At 39.6% G+C, this 17,877-nt stretch overlaps 1 protein-coding gene across 1 annotated transcript in view; it reads right to left on the bottom strand.

Moving 5' to 3' along the window:
- Positions 1–7,362: 7,362 nt before the first annotated feature.
- The window catches only part of LOC139749712 (cell adhesion molecule 2-like), a 62,304-nt gene continuing 51,789 nt past the window's right edge, over positions 7,363–17,877 (bottom strand). The window contains exon 6 of the mRNA XM_071663866.1: positions 7,363–11,318. Coding sequence (XP_071519967.1) covers positions 11,230–11,318 — 89 coding nt within the window. The 3' untranslated portion in view covers positions 7,363–11,229. The remainder of the gene's footprint in view (positions 11,319–17,877) is intronic.

Genomic DNA, 17,877 nt, shown 5'->3' with positions numbered 1-17,877 from the left:
TTGGATAGATTTAACATAGACTCTATAGTCCATACATATACTATAACTGCCTAGTTTTACTTATCACTCAAGCATATTTTTTCGTTTTATTCACTGAATTAGGAAGCGTCAGCGAGAACCTGTGAATAATGTTTCCGGTGCTTATAGCCAGGCAAATATATATATATATATATATATATATATATATATATATATATATATATATATATATATATATATATGATAATATTGGCTGATAATGATGATAGTAATATTCAAGATAAACATTTTTAAAACTGAAAAATAAATATGAAGAGCTAAGAATACCCTGTAATATCTATCATCAAAAGTCACACATATAAGTCCACCATTACCATCAGTGTCAAACGTTCCTTCCTTTATAACGTGTGAATAAGTAACCTTCGGCCCATGACTCATGTTACCACGCCAGCCACTACAGTGAACAGTAAATGAACATATATTATCATAAACAATACACCTACACGAGAATCTAACACATCACGCTCCCGTTTGCTCCTCTTATATATATATATATATATATATATATATATATATATATATATATATATATATATATATATATATATATATATATATATATATATGTGTGTGTGTTTGATGATAGAGTGGCAGATATAGGGTGTTTTGGTCGAGGTGGTGTGCAAAGTGAGAGGGTTGGGGAAAATGATGTGGTAAACAGAGAAGACGTAGTAAAAGCTTTGCGGAAGATGAATGCCGGCAAGGCAGCAGGTTTGGATGGTATTGCAGTGGAATTTATTAAAAAAGGGGCTGACTGTATTGTTGACTGGTTGGTAAGGTTATTTAATGTATGTATGACTCATGGTGAGGTGCCTCATGGTGAGGTGCCTGAGGATTGGCGGAATGCGTGCATAATGCCATTGTACAAAGGCAAAGGGGATAAGAGTGAGTGCTCAAATTACAGAGGTATAAGTTTGTTGAGTATTCCTGGTAAATTATATGGGATGGTATTGATTGAGAGGGTGAAAGCATGTACAGAGCATCAGATTGGGGAAGAGCAGTGTGGTTTCAGAAGTGGTAGAGGATGTGTGGATCAGGTGTTTGCTTTGAAGAATGTATGTGAGAAATACTTAGAAAAGCAAATGGATTTGTATGTAGCATTTATGGATCTGGAGAAGGCATATGATAGAGTTGATAGAGATGCTCTGTGGAAGGTATTAAGAATATATGGTGTGGGAGGCAAGTTGTTAGAAGCAGTGAAAAGTTTTTATCGAGGATGTAAGGCATGTGTACGTGTAGGAAGAGAGGAAAGTGATTGGTTCTCAGTGAATGTAGGTTTGCGGCAGGAGTGTGTGATGTCTCCATGGTTGTTTAATTTGTTTAAGGATGGGGTTGTTAGGGATGTGAATGCAAGAGTTTTGGAAAGAGGGGCAAGAATGAAGTCTGTTGTGGGTGAGAGAGCTTGGGAAGTGAGTCAGTTGTTGTTCGCTGATGATACAGCGCTGGTGACTGATTCATGTGAGAAACTGCAGAAGCTGGTGACTGAGTTTGATAAAGTGTGTGGAAGAAGAAAGTTAAGAGTAAATGTGAATAAGAGCAAGGTTATTAGGTACAGTAGGGTTGAGGGTCAAGTAAATTGGGAGATGAGTTTGAATGGAGAAAAACTGGAGGAAGTGAAGTGTTTTAGATATCTGGGAGTGGATCTGGCAGCGGATGGAACCATGGAAGCAGAAGTGGACCATAGGGTGGGGGAGGGGGCGAAAATTCTGGGAGCCTTGAAGAATGTGTGGAAGTCGAGAACATTATCTCGGAAAGCAAAAATGGGTATGTTTGAAGGAATAGTGGTTCCAACAATGTTGTATGGTTGCGAGGCGTGGGCTATGGATAGAGTTGTGCGCAGGAGGATGGATGTGCTGGAAATGAGATGTCTGAGGACAATGTGTGGTGTGAGGTGGTTTGATCGAGTAAGTAACGTAAGGGTGAGAGAGATGTGTGGAAATAAAAAGAGCGTGGTTGAGAGAGCAGAAGAGGGTGTTTTGAAATGGTTTGGGCATATGGAGAGAATGAGTGAGGAAAGGTTGACCAAGAGGATATATGTGTCGGAGGTGGAGGGAACGAGGAGAAGAGGGAGACCAAATTGGAGGTGGAAAGATGGAGTGAAAAAGATTTTGTGTGATCGGGGCCTGAACTTGCAGGAGGGTGAAAGGAGGGCAAGGAATAGAGTGAATTGGAGCAATGTGGTATACCGGGGTTGACGTGCTGTCAGTGGATTGAATCAAGACATGTGAAGCGTCTGGGGTAAACCATGGAAAGCTGTGTAGGTATGTATATTTGCGTGTGTGGTCGTATGTATATACATGTGTATGGGGGGGGGTTGGGCCATTTCTTTCGTCTGTTTCCTTGCGCTACCTCGCAAACGCGGGAGACAGCGACAAAGTATAAAAAAAAAAAAAAAAAAATATATATATATATATATATATATATATATATATATATATATATATATATATATATATCTACCCCTGGGGATAGGGGAGAAAGAATACTTCACACGTATTCCCTGCGTGTCGTTGAAGGTGACTAAAAGGGGAGGGAGCGAGGGGCTGGAAATCCTCCCCTCTTGTTTTTTTTTAATTTTCCAAAAGAAGAAACAGAGAAGGGGGCCAGGTGAGGATATTCCCTCAGAGGCCCAGCCCTCTGTTCTTAACGCTACCTTGCTAATGCGGGAAATGGCGAACAGTTTGAAAGAAAAAAAAAGAATATATATATATATATATATATATATATATATATATATATATATATATATATATATATATATATATATATATATATATATGTATACATATATATATATATATATATATATATATATATATATATATATATATATATATATATATATATATATATGTAGATATATATATATATATATATATATATATATATATATATATATGTTGTAACTTGATGTGATCAGAAAAGTTTGATAGTTTTTACCTAAATTAACTTTTTCGATTTTCCTCGAATGTCTTAACTCCTTGGGTCAGCTAGTTAGTCCCCTGAGCACGACAGTCCGTCCTTCAGCATGGTCCTCAGGGTAAGGTTGAAGTTCGCGCCATCATACAAAAGGGTCCTTCTGTCGTGCTCAAGGGTCGTTCCGTCGTGCTCAAGGGTCGTTCCGTCGTGCTCAAGGGTCGTTCCGTCGTGCTCAAGGGTCGTTCCGTCGTGCTCAAGATGTCAGGACGTTACTAGAACATTATTACTGAGGTCCTCGCTTCTCGCCTGCTTCCTTACACCACTATGTGAGGAAACGCCAATATTCTGCTATGTTATAGACAGTCCTCACACCTACACTGCCAAGTCATAGCCACACGTGTGCCTCTCTGCCGGGTTATAGCCACACGTGTGCCTCTCTGCCAGGTTACAGCCACACGTGTGCCTCTCTGCCGGGTTATAGCCACACGTGTGTCTCTCTGCTAAGTTATAGCCACACGTGTGTCTCTCTGCCGGGTTATAGCCACACGTGTGCCTCTCTGCCAAGTTATAGCCACACGTGTGTCTCTCTGTCAGGTTATAGCCACACGTGTGTCCCTCTGCTAGGTTATAGCCACACGTGTGCCTCTCTGCTAGGTTATAGGCACACGTGTGTCTCTCTGCCAGGTTATAGGCACATGTGTGCCTCTCTGCCAAGTTATAGCCATACGTGTGCCTCTCTGCCAAGTTATAGCCACTCGTGTGCCTCTCTGCCAGGTTATAGCCACACGTGTGTCTCTCTGCTAAGTTATAGCCACACGTGTGTCTCTCTGCCAGGTTATAGGCACACGTGTGTCTCTCTGCCAGGTTATAGGCACACGTGTGTCTCTCTGCCAAGTTATAGCTACACGTGTGTCTCTCTGCCAGGTTATAGCCACACGTGTGTGTGTCTGTTTTGAAATATGACCTATAATGACTCATTATTTTCTGTTTAGTGTTTCTGGTCATTCCTTTGTCGCTATCATCGCTGGGTCACTGGAAGCAAGTAACAGTTTCGAGAATCGTAAAGCAAACGATGAAAATTATTAAGCTAATTGTTTATATTCTATTTCACATGACACATTACTTGTAGTAATTCCTCAAGCAATTAAGCAAGGCTGTATCTATGTATGTTATATATATATATATATATATATATATATATATATATATATATATATATATATATATATATATATATATATATATATATATATATATATATATATATATATATATATATATATATATATATATATATATTGCAGGCTAGAGAGAAAACACTTTCAGGACGTACAGATCAAAAGAATAGTTTCATGATCATATAGTCTCTAAAAATTGAATGAAATGATAATGAATAAAAAAATATTTTATCACAGAATGAATTAATTGACAAGCTCTTTGACATCAACATTAAACCTGCTATATTTCAGTCTCAAGAAAATATATCAGGCATTTCACACTTCATCCAACTTGGAATATGAAAGAAAAAGATTTGCTTCAGCAATTTCAGGGTGAACAAGTTTGTGATATATGATCCGTTTCAGAATTGTACTACAGCTACAGGATCACTGTGTAGGGGCAAAGGTCTTCAGTCCACACCACATACAAACATGACACACTTTTAATAAGCAGATGATGGTTTCCTGGTAAGTGCCTCTACCATTCAAAATGTCGTTTTATATATATATAAGTGAGAAGTGGGAAGTGAGTCAGTTGTTGTTCGCTGATGATACAGCGCTGGTGGCTGATTCATGTGAGAAACTGCAGAAGCTGGTGACTGAGTTTGGTAAAGTGTGTGAAAGAAGAAAGTTAAGAGTAAATGTGAATAAGAGCAAGGTTATTAGGTACAGTAGGGTTGAGGGTCAAGTCAATTGGGAGGTAAGTTTGAATGGAGAAAAACTGGAGGAAGTGAAGTGTTTTAGATATCTGGGAGTGGATCTGGCAGCGGATGGAACCATGGAAGCGGAAGTGGATCATAGGGTGGGGGAGGGGGCGAAAATTCTGGGAGCCTTGAAGAATGTGTGGAAGTCGAGAACATTATCTCGGAAAGCAAAAATGGGTATGTTTGAAGGAATAGTGGTTCAAACAATGTTGTATGATTGCGAGGCGTGGGCTATGGATAGAGTTGTGCGCAGGAGGATGGATGTGCTGGAAATGAGATGTTTGAGGACAATGTGTGGTGTGAGGTGGTTTGATCGAGTAAGTAACGTAAGGGTAAGAGAGATGTGTGGAAATAAAAAGAGCGTGGTTGAGAGAGCAGAAGAGGGTGTTTTGAAATCGTTTGGGCACATGGAGAGAATGAGTGAGGAAAGATTGACCAAGAGGATATATGTGTCGGAGGTGGAGGGAACGAGGAGAAGAGGGAGACCAAATTGGAGGTGGAAAGATGGAGTGAAAAAGATTTTGTGTGATCGGGGCCTGAACATGCAGGAGGGTGAAAGGAGGGCAAGGAATAGAGTGAATTGGATCGATGTGGTATACCGAGGTTGACGTGCTGTCAGTGGATTGAATCAGGGCATGTGAAGCGTCTGGGGTAAACCATGGAAAGCTGTATAGGTATGTATATTTGATTGTGTGGACGTATGTATATACATGTGTATAGGGGTGGGTTGGGCCATTTCTTTCGTCTGTTTCCTTGCGCTACCTCGCAAACGCGGAAGACAGCGACAAAGCAAAAAAAAAAAAAAATATATATATATATATATATATATATATATATATATATATATATATATATTGTTTCTATATGTTTATTTGTGTGTATGTGTGTGTGTGTGTGTCTGTGCGTGTGTATGTATGTGTGTGTGTGTGTGTGTGTGTGTGTGTGTGTGTGTGTGAAGATAGACATATACTTCTTGACAGAAAAAGAGACAGCCAAAATTCAGACAGATGTATATACAGCGAAACAGACAAAGGGTAAGAATAATTACTAGGTATGTATAAAAGAAGCAGGAGGAGGCCAGGGCTATAGTAAGGTCAAGGATTATGAGAGAAAGGTAATCACTTTCACCATAAGAAAGTTGTGACCACAGGAGCAGACAACACTGTTGATCGTTGACAATGCTGGGAACGAAGGAAAGACCAAGATATGAGAGAGAGAGAGAGAGAGAGAGAGAGAGAGAGAGAGAGAGAGAGAGAGAGAGAGAGAGAGAGAGAGAGAGAGAGAGAGAGAGAGAGAGAGAGAGAGGCAACGTATATAAGGGATTGCGAAGGATGAAATGGGACGGTAGATGACTGGTTAAAGGAGATGGAGTGAAGGACACGATGACTGAGGTGAGGGAGGAGTCGGGCAAGATGGAGAACGAGACAGGAAAGATTATTACTGGAAAATATTATAAAACAGTAAAGAAAATAGTAAATAGATAGAAGTATACAGATTATTACTGGAAAATATTATAAAACAGTAAAGAAAATAGTAAATAGATAGAAGTATACAGATTATTACTGGAAAATATCATAAAACAGTAAAGAAAATAGTAAATAGATAGAAGTATACAGATCATTACTGGAAAATATTATAAAACAGTAAAGAAAATAGTAAATAGATAGAAGTATATAGATTATTACTGAAAAATATTATAAAACAGTAAAGAAAATAGTAAATAGATAGAAGTATACAGATTATTACTGGAAAATATCATAAAACAGTAAAGAAAATAGTAAATAGATAGAAGTATACAGATCATTACTGGAAAATATTATAAAACAGTAAAGAAAATAGTAAATAGATTGAAGTATACAGATTATTACTGGAAAATATTATAAAACAGTAAAGAAAATAGTAAATAGATAGAAGTATATAGATTATTACTGGAAAATATTATAAAACAGTAAAGAAAATAGTAAATAGATAGAAGTATATAGATTATTACTGGAAAATATTATAAAACAGTAAAGAAAATAGTAAATAGATAGAAGTATATAGATTATTACTGGAAAATATTATAAAACAGTAAAGAAAATAGTAAATAAGTAGAAGTATATGATTATTACTGGAAAATATTATAAAACAGTAAAGAAAATAGTAAATAGATAAAAGTATATAGATTATTACTGGAAAATATAAAACAGTAAAGAAAATAATAGACAAATAGAAGTATATAGGATATTACTGGAAAATATTATAAAACGGTAAAGAAGATAATAAATGAATAGAAGTATATAGGATATTACTGGAAAATATTATAAAACAGTAAAGAAAACAATGGGTAAATAGAAGTATATAGGATATTACTGGAAAATATTATAAAACAGTAAAGAAGATAATAAATGAATAGAAGTATATAGGATATTACTGGAAAATATTATAAAACAGTAAAGAAGATAATAAATGAATAGAAGTATATAGGATATTACTGGAAAATATTATAAAACAGTAAAGAAAACAATGGGTAAATAGAAGTATATAGGATATTACTGGAAAATATTATAAAACAGTAAAGAAGATAATAAATGAATAGAAGTATATAGGATATTACTGGAAAATATTATAAAACAGTAAAGAAGATAATAAATGAATAGAAGTATATAGGATATTACTGGAAAATATTATAAAACAGTAAAGAAAACAATAGTTAAATAGAAGTATATAGAATCACAAATACCTGTTACTGGTATTCAAACCACTTGAATATGATGAACAACCCTTACATACTATTGTGCGACCCATCAGTATCATGGTCTATCTAGGCTACCCTACCCGAGAGTGAGGCTCCGTCGTGCCCAAGTGTCGTACCGTCGTGCTCAAGTGTCGTAACGTCGTGCTCAAGTGTCGTACCGTCGTGCCCAATTGTCGTACCGTCGTGCTCAAGTGTCGTACCGTCGTGCCCAATTGTCGTACCGTCGTGCTCAAGTGTCGTACCGTCGTGCCCAATTGTCGTACCGTCGTGCTCAAGTGTCGTACCGTCATGCTCAAGTGCCGTGCCGTCGTGTTCATGTGTTTCATGTGTTCATATCACACAAGTGTGTAAATGATCTGCCATTACCGAGTGATGCTATCTACCTCCCCAGCAGACACTCAGCAGTAGCTCTGCCAACTTTGTCCCTCCTGTGTTCAGAGATTTGATCACAGAGGCAAGGCCTCATTAAGGCTACGTCTCACATGAATAACATTTGAAGGCTGAAAAGACAAAGAACTTAGAAGAAAGAGGAAAAAATATGCTAAGGTTGAAGGGGAAATGAAGAAACAACTGATAACAGCAATATCCTCACCTTGAAGACGATCACATTTCTATAACGTTAACTGAACTTTGAAATTCTTTATTGACCCAAGTCTTTCCAAACAGATATACTTTTTTCCCTAAAACACTTAGACTAGTTTTCTTCTCGCCCTCAATCCTGTATTCCTTCAACCAGCTTTTATGTTGGATTTCATCTAATTTTTTTGAGGCCTTTTAGCCATGAGTGGAGCCACCGACATGAGAGAAAGTCTCCAGAACATCGCACAATAAAAAGGTCTCATAATGTTCAGGTATTTCCAGATTGATCATCATTATCACATGTCTGGCTTTGCTTTACTTGAAGTTATGACAACAACAACAACAACAACAACAGACTGAGACCTATAACTGTATATGTAACTTCTGAGTTTGTAGTTTCTATAATGATACCATATTTGACAACAAGAATATGCATTTGAATCAATTTACAGAAATCTAGCTCAAGGCGGCACAAGATGGATAAGGTGAGGGACAGAGAAAGGGGAGGAAGGCAGCGGTAGAAAAAGAGAGGGAAGGAGAGAGGGAGAGAGATAGAGAAATAGCAAGAGAGGGAGAAAGACAGGTAGCCTGAGAAGAGACAGAGACAGACACTCAGATAGACAGACAGACAAATAAGTAGATAGACAGACAAACAGACAAACACATGAATAAAAAGAGGAGGACCATAAGCTAAGGCCATAACAAGGCGATGCTAACACAGGGGAAGACAGCTGGGAAAGAGCAACACAAGGGCACAGGGGAGTCTAGTGACGACTTCGTGGTAAGCATAGAAGAGGAAGGTTAAACGTGAGGTCTTGTGGGAGTAAGAGTGGCTGGCAGTGGTGTGGGAGGTGTACTGAGAGGGAAGTAATCAAGAGGAAGTGAGTAATTAACGGTGAAGGGAGTGGGTAGGGGAACATAAGTCATAAGGAAGAAGGGAGTAATTAATGGAGAGTAGGGAGGGGGGCAGGAGAGGAATTAGAAAGAAACGGAGTGAGTAATAGTAAGGAAGAGCGGGGTAGATGCCCGGAAGTGAAACGTATACAAGAGAAACAAGCTGAGGACAGCAGGTGGGAGAGACTGGCGAGTATGTGATCCAGGCAGAGCAGAGAGGCACCGAGGGAGGGGAACGGACGAGGCAGGTGAGGACAAAATAAAAGTCCAAGGATGTAAGAAAAAGAAAATAGTATGTATAGGAATGGCAAGATGGTGGAAGCTGTGGACATGGAAAACATAAATAGTGATAAAAAAGTGACCAAGGAGGTGTAGGAAACAGTAAGGAAGATAAGGAAATGAAACACTGATAAACAATGTACGAAAACAACTGACATAAAAAGGTAAGTTGCTGGAAAGAGGAAGTGAGAAACAGAGAAGCTGTGAAAAGACAAATGGATGATAGATATCTGGCAAACATGAACAAGTGGTAACAAGAAAAATAACTGGAAATTTACGACAATGAGTAATGAGGTAGATGCAGGTGTTACATGAACTGATAAGGATGGGAAGATAAAGCAAGGAGTTACTGTTGTGGTAGATAAGAACGTTGTGTTGTTGGAGGATGGAGAGACGCTGAGGACGAACCTCAGTGTTGTTGGAGGTTGGAGGGAGTCACAGCACAAGGACTGAAGGTATTTTGCGAAGTTGGATCTACTACGTGAAGAATGTTGTTGGAAGGTGTTTGTTATGTTTCATAGAGGACAGACGGGGAGGGAGGGGGGGGGGGAATCTCTGGGGAATGAGAGGGACTATTTCCAACACCTAACGTCACACACCACCGTCACAGACTACCCTCATACACCACAGTCACACAACACACTCATATACTCTCGTCACACATTATCTCTGTACACCACATTACTATCGCACATCATCCTCTCACACCAAAGTCATACACTACTTTCACATATTACCGTAACTCACTTTCACATATTACCGTAACACATCACTTTCACATATTACGCTCTCTCTACCGTCACACACACTACCATCACACAATACGTCGTACATCGCTTTCACTAACCATCATCAAATACTACGATCACGCACACCACAGTCATACATTAATGTCACTCACCAGCGTCACATACTATCGTCATACACATTCATCATACATGACTGTCTCTCACTAGCGTCACATACTATCGTCATATACATTCATCATACATGACTGTCTCTCACCAGCGTCACATACTATCGTCATACACATTCATCATACATGTCTCTCACTCGCGTCAAACTGTCACACTCTACCGTCATACGTTACTGTCACACACGAGCATCACATACTTTCGTCACACACTAACGTCACAATTTACTCTTACTGTTCAGAGTCACACACCACCGTAACATGCCATGGTCACACACACACACACACACACACACACACACACACACACATTTGTTTCACACATACTTTACACACCACCGTCACAAGGCACCGTCAAAACTCCAACAAACAATTATCGTCACACTTTACGATCACAGGCAACCGTCACACACTAGCATCAGATACCATCATCACATTCCCCGTCACAAGTCAAAGCTATACCATTCCATCTTTATCATTTTATATTTACGACAAATATCGTCCCCACGCATTCATTGCGTAACACCGTAACATACGACACATTCGAACCATAATAATGTAACGGCCCATACATACAGACCAGCATCACACCCTGCCTCATACAGGGTTATCACTATGACCCCCGCCTCCCAATGTTGAGAAAGAGATACCTTAAAGTTATCAACCCTGTGTAATTAAGCGCTAATATATCATCATTTACCTGCCACACTTGACGGTGAGGTTGTAGCCCTAAAGCCAGTGTGGTTTCTCCCATTTCATTTCTATGTACATGTTGTTATTTATATATTTCTAAGGGGTAACATTTCATACATATATTTACGTTTATCCTTACAATAAAGATTCACATGATTAACATTAGAAATTAAGTATTATCTTAAGCCTATAAGACCGAAGCCCAGCTTCCAGCCGGAGCTACACTCTGAGATGAGACAGTTCATGTAAACAGAGTCACGTGACTGCTCGTCCACAGATCAGGATTGCCAACACCAGCGTAAAGGTCGATGAGGTTGGCAGGACTGATGGTACTCCACTCCGAACTGTAGAGGAAGAAAAGACGAATACCATTAGAACACACACTTGCTGAGATTGTATGTGGTATCAGAATTATCCTCAATATCTAAAGAAGGTCTTGAATTGATTTTTCAGTTTGTGGATGTAACAAAGTTGATTGTCTTAAAGACCCAAGCAGATGACAGGCCTAAAGCTTAAGAAAATGATCAACTGCCACTTGCTGAAACCCAGAATAGTGTTGTTATAAACACAACAACTAATACAATTGTCTCTCATGGCACATAGTCACAAAATCTACATCCTGATGTCAACTTATACTCGGGGATTATTGTTCTCATCATATCGTAGGTTCAAATCATAGGCAAGTCCTCATGGCACACAGGAACAAAATCAAACATGAGAATAGAAGAGAAAGAAAAAGAGAAGTTGACAGACAAGAGGAAGTATCTTATGTTTGAAGTCAATAGAAAACTATTCGTTATAAAGACAAGGTCGTGGTCACAGCTTCTTGGAAAGTCATAAGAAGGTAAATAGTTCCACAAGTTAACGTGGTAAAGAAACACACACGCATCAACACTGCCCACCTTTCAGCTGCCGACGGCCATACAATAACCATTGTATATATGGATGTGTGTGTGTGTGTGTGTGTGTGTGTGTGTGTGTGTGCGTGTTTGAAAGAGAGAGAGAGAGAGAGAGAGAGAGAGAGAGAGAGAGAGAGAGAGAGAGAGAGAGAGAGAGAGAGAGAGAGAGAGATAAGGAGATAAGGTAGGGTTGGAGCATAACACACACACATTACATAGTTATCTACAGTGATTTCAGCCAACCGTTCAGTCACCTCGTACAACTGTAGTTCTAAGTCCTGAAATATATATTATTTCTTTGAGCAGAATATCATAAGAGCTCTCCCTCATTTTTCATGGGATTCTGATTATTCTTTTGTTTGTTGTGTTTCGACGCATATCAGGGAAATCCTCGTAGATTTGATTACACTCATTCCTCTGTATTGTCGTCAATATGTCTTCCTTAAATTACTACATATAAAGAATTACTATATTTTCTTCTTTCTGGGCTGTTTACCTTTACTCTCGCCATCACCTCATGATAGTCATCTACTCCCTCAACAAGTGTCATTCACCAGCGTCACACACTTTCGTAACACAGTGCAACAATATCAGCAACAACAGCTGCAGAAACACAAACATTAGTCATAACACTGGCAACAACACTAACAACAGCAAGAACACTAATGGAAGCAGCAGGAAGAGTAGCAGTAACACAAGCAACAGAGCCATTGATAACCTCATAACACTCCTGGGAAACGCACCAGTAACGCCAGTGTTGATATTAGTAACAACCTCAATCATAACACCAGCAGCACCAATAACAACATCAGGTTCAGTCACAACAATAACATCAGCATCAAGCAGCAGCACTATGACTAACCATTCTCAGCTCAGGTCAGCCACTGTTAACGTGACATCTGTCGTTGGTTAAGTAATTACTGGTGTCAGTAGTTCATGTAATAAACACAAGGTTGTATTCATGACTGATATCTTAACGCCTCGCACACATCACAAGGTTCATGGTAGGTCAAGCATCTCGCCAGACTGTGACTGTGTCGAGATCTTTTTCTCTAACCCCTTGAACATGACAACAGCATCATTAAGCAAGACATTACGGCCCTTCAACACAACCACTGAGCAAGACAGTATGATCCTTGGGCATGATGTGGCCTAGAGCTTCATCTGACCCTTAAGGATATGGTCTAAACTGAGGTCATCATACCCCAGGGGCGTACCTTCGTGTTCGAGCATCGTACCGTCGCGTACCGTACTGTACCCTAAATGTTTCATTATCAGCCTTGTCTTCTTGTGAGATGTATAAATCTTTGTGAACGTTTTTTTAAAAAATATAAGAAAATTGTGCATGATATACACGGAAAATGAAATGTATATAGTTAGAAAGAAATCAAAATAGAGAGTATTTTGTATTCAGAGGTTAGTTAATAAGGTATTGGGCCATTCTTTTGTCCGTTTCCTTGCGCTACCTCGCTAACGCGGGACACAGCGACAAAGTATAATAAGAATAGATAATATATATAGATATATAAATAAATATATATATATATATATATATATATATATATATATATATATATATATATATATATATATATATATATATTCATTTATTCTATTATAATTTGTCGCTGTCTCCCGCGTTAGCGAGGTAGCGCAAGGAAACGGACAAAAGAATGGCCCAACCCGCCCACATACACATGTACGTATATACATACACGTCCACACACAGCACATATACAATCCTCTACGTCTCAACGTATACATATATATATATATACACACACACATATACATATATACACATGTACATAATTCATACCGTCTGCACTTATTCATTTTCGTCGCCACCCCGCCACACATGAAATGACACCCCCCTCCCCCTTCATGTGTGCGGGGTAGCGCTAGGAAAAGACAACAAAGGCCCCATTCGTTCACACTCAGTCTCTAGCTGTCATGTAATAATGCACTGAAACCACAGCACCCTTTCCACATCCAGGCCCCACAGAACATCCCATGGTTTACCCCAGACGCTTCACATGCGCTGGTTCAATCCATTGACAACACGTCGACCCCGGTATACCACATCGTTCCAATTCACTCTATTTCTTGCACGCCTTTCACCCTCCTGCATGTTCAGGTGCCGATCACTCAAAATCTTTTTCACTCCATCTTTCCACCTCCAATTTGGTCTCCCACTTCTCCTCGTTCCCTCCGCCTCTGACACATATATCCTCTTGGTCAATCTTTCCTCACTCATTCTCTCCATGTAACCAAACCATTTCAAAACACCCTCTTCTGCTCTCTGAACCACTCTCTTTTTAATACCACACATCTTTCTTACCCTTTCATTACTTACTCGATCAAACCACCTCACACCACATATTGTCCTCAAACATCTCATTTCTATCACATCCACCCTCCTCCGCACAACCCTATCTATAGCCCACGCCTCGTAATCATGTAGCATTGTTGGAACCACTATTCCTTCAAACATACCCATTTTTGCTTTCCGAAATAACGCTCTCGCCTTCCACACATTTCTCAACGCTCCCAGAACTTTCGCCCCCTCCCCCACCCTATGATTCACTTCCGCTTCCATGGTTCCATCCGCTGCCAAATCCGCTCCCAGATATCTAAAACACTTCACTTCCTCCAGTTTTTCTCCATTCAAACTTACCTCCCAATTGACTTCTCCCTCAACCCCATTGTACCTAATAACCTTGCTCTCATTCACATTCACTCTCAGCTTTCTTCTTTCAAACACTTATATGTATATATCATTCAAACGCAGGAAAAACATGGATTCTTTAAGAATGGACGGCTCCTTGACGTGACTGCACTTCCTCTCTCCCAGCCTCTCCAAATCTCTGATTTTCATGAATTTTGTACAAATAAGGAAACGATCTTATGATACGAATACAGATGCCCAAATACATTATCTATCTATTATCTATCTGTCTATATGTCTGTCCATTTATCTACCTATTCACCAGTGGGATGTGTACACCAGATGGTATTCAGGCCAGAGCAAGAGAGAGAACGAAAGGTATGTTCTTCCATTTTCCAGTAGTCTTTTTAACGGTCGTCCACTGTGTCAACAAGTAACGTGCAAGATTTGGTTAGTCGTTCTTAACAATTTGATCACAACAGTACTGTCCTCGGCTATGATGGTTCTACCTTCAGCCTTATCCTTCAAGATCAGGTCAAAGTTCACTTCAACATACCTAAGAGTCATGCCGCCGTGCTAAAGAGTTAAAATAAGTATATATGTATACATACGTCAAGATTTCATCAGTGAACTTGGGACAATAAGTAATCCCAGGCGTTTCCCTCCCATCCAATAAGTGATAGAGAGTTCAACCCTCTTTCTGCTCCACCTGTTTAGCTGATGGAGTGCGTGAGAATGACGAATTTACTGCTGCAGTGTCGCCAGGGGACACCACTATCCTCCGGCCAGCCAACACCCACCTTACCAAGCGCCTCGCCTTCACCTTTTTTTTTTTCTTGATTGGATGGTTAAGAGGAGAGTCTAGAGCCTCCCGTCCCTCACACTCTTTACTTCCCTCCCAGCCCCTCTATCCCTCCTCCTACCACAGCTACCTCTTACTTAGCCTGCCTTTTTCTTGCCATCGTCGAGTTGTTCCTCAAACGCTTTCCGTTTTCTCTCTCTCTCTCTCTCTCTCTCTCGTGGATCGGATGGTCTGGCCAAGGAGCACGTATGTATAACATTCAGGTGAAGTTTTGTTGGCTTCTCTCAATACTGGGACTTCTCAATGATTTTTATTTGACTTCAAGTCTTATAATAAACCTCACAGTATGGGCTATATAGCTCATCCTGATTTGTTGCAATATTGTTATGTCCTTCACGAATGTAGTCAAGGCATTCGTAAATTGAAATTAGGAATAGAGAATATCTTCCTCATTAGTTATGGTCAAGATAACCTTAGTGTTTACTTTGACGTAAAGTACAGATGGAGTCATGATAGGTCTTGAGATCGCCTGTTGACTTAAACTAATGATTTCAACGGTTTGACCCTTGAGCATGACCTACGACCCTTGAGTAAGCCGGCCTGGCTGGCCAGCCCATTGATAGTCAGGTCATAAACCAACGGTTGTTCAGTCGTGCTCACGGGCCGTACCGTCGCATTCGAAGGTCGTTGCGTCGTTGTCAAAGGACGTAATGTCATGCTCAAAGGATTAGGATGCATTAATCTTGATTTCTGTTGTCCTCAGTAAGACTGACCTGACCTTTCCTAAGGTCAAGGCTCTGAACTTTCTTACAAGTATCTGCAAGAACTATTCCTTAGTTATTTGTTTTTACAAAATGTTTAATCTTTTATTTCATCTTCATTTAAATCTTATTCATATGACTAACTCAGTTTTTACTCTGGGGTATTATGTCTCACGAAGATTACCAGAGTATGAGGTAAGAGAAGACTCTCTCTCTCTCTCTCTCTCTCTCTCTCTCTCTCTCTCTCTCTCTCTCTCTTTGAAGACAAAATATCTACATTACCAGAGAAATCTACCACCACCATCTTAACTTTAATAGATACGAATCCAACTTGCGCCATGTCACTACCTTGAAAGGACAACCACATCGACTCAACAAAACTCTAGCCCTACTAAACGTCAGGTGCGACACACACACACACACACACACACACACACACACACACACACACACACACACACACACACACACACACATCACCCACTTCTTGACTTGTGGTCTCTAGCGGTAGACTTTGCTGGCCTCTTGAGCGCTTCCTGGTGCTGGCAAATCATAACATCCTCAGAGACATTTCGTTTGAAAAGAAAAAGAGAAAGAGAAAAAGAAGGAAGAAATTAATGAGACCTCGCTGTCGAATTTCTTGTGGTATCTCGACAGTGAAAGATGAGCAGGAAATTGTGTTCCCGTCTTCTATCATGAATCATCTATACTCAAAATCTTTTTTCTTATACTCTAAGGTATTACTAAGAAAGTTTGCGCTCAGTTTCAGAATAGATCTGTACTTAGACGATCAAATTCTCATTTAGAATTTCCGATTTGCTTGGTGTTTACTGGAGAAAAACGGGAGGAAGAATCGAAACTCTTCCCATTGGAAGAAAGAAACGCAAACTTTTCATATCACTACAACACTGAGTTAGATGTCTCGCCTGATGGGGCTCTCGAGACGGTGTCTCCGATATTAAGGCTAATCACAAGTTGATTTATTTACCTTTTCATTCATATTTTGTAATTCATCCATTCTGTTTTTTAAATAAATGACCTGTGGATATTATAATTATATTAGTATTTGTAGCTTTAGTGAGAGGCAAGGACTTTAACTCAGTGATCAAGACAGTACTATTCCAAAGCACGACGGTGCGATCACACCGCTCCTGCTTACCCACCTTACCTGAATCCACTCACCCTTCTCTCGTCTTACTCGCCCATATGCCTTACTCTGGTTCATGAAAACTTCTCAATGCTTTTAGTAGCTTGTCTTCCAAACTGTATATCCGTAACACCTTCCAAAACCGTATCAAACCGTATCAAACGCTTTCTCCACATCCATGAATGCCACATACAGATTCTTCTGTTTCTCTAAGTATTTCTCACTCAGAAACTTCATATCAAACACCTGATCCACACATCTTTTACCACTACTAAGATTACAATCCCCCCCCCCCCGGCCCACAGTCTTATGCTTTGTGCATGCCAACACCCTCTCAATTTCCACTCTCCCAGTGCAACTTACCAGGTAACTAATTTGAATATTATCTATTGTTTTCTTTGCCTTTATACCTGCATTCCACCAATCTTTAGGCACCTGATCTTAATCCACACATTCACTTAAAACCGTGACTAGCCTTCAATATCATCAGGCACATTCAACAGTCTTTCAAAATACTCACTCAATCTCTTGTTTGCCTCATGGCTTCCTGTTACCACTCATCCATATGCCCGAGTCACTGATGCTCCCACTTGTTAGTTTACTCTTCTCACACTGTTGATTTTCTC

The sequence above is a fragment of the Panulirus ornatus genome, chromosome 8 (genome assembly GCF_036320965.1).
Source record: "Panulirus ornatus isolate Po-2019 chromosome 8, ASM3632096v1, whole genome shotgun sequence".
NCBI lineage: Eukaryota > Metazoa > Arthropoda > Malacostraca > Decapoda > Palinuridae > Panulirus > Panulirus ornatus.
The sequence above is the reverse complement of the archived record's forward strand: the minus strand, read 5'-3'. Positions and strand labels throughout refer to the sequence as shown.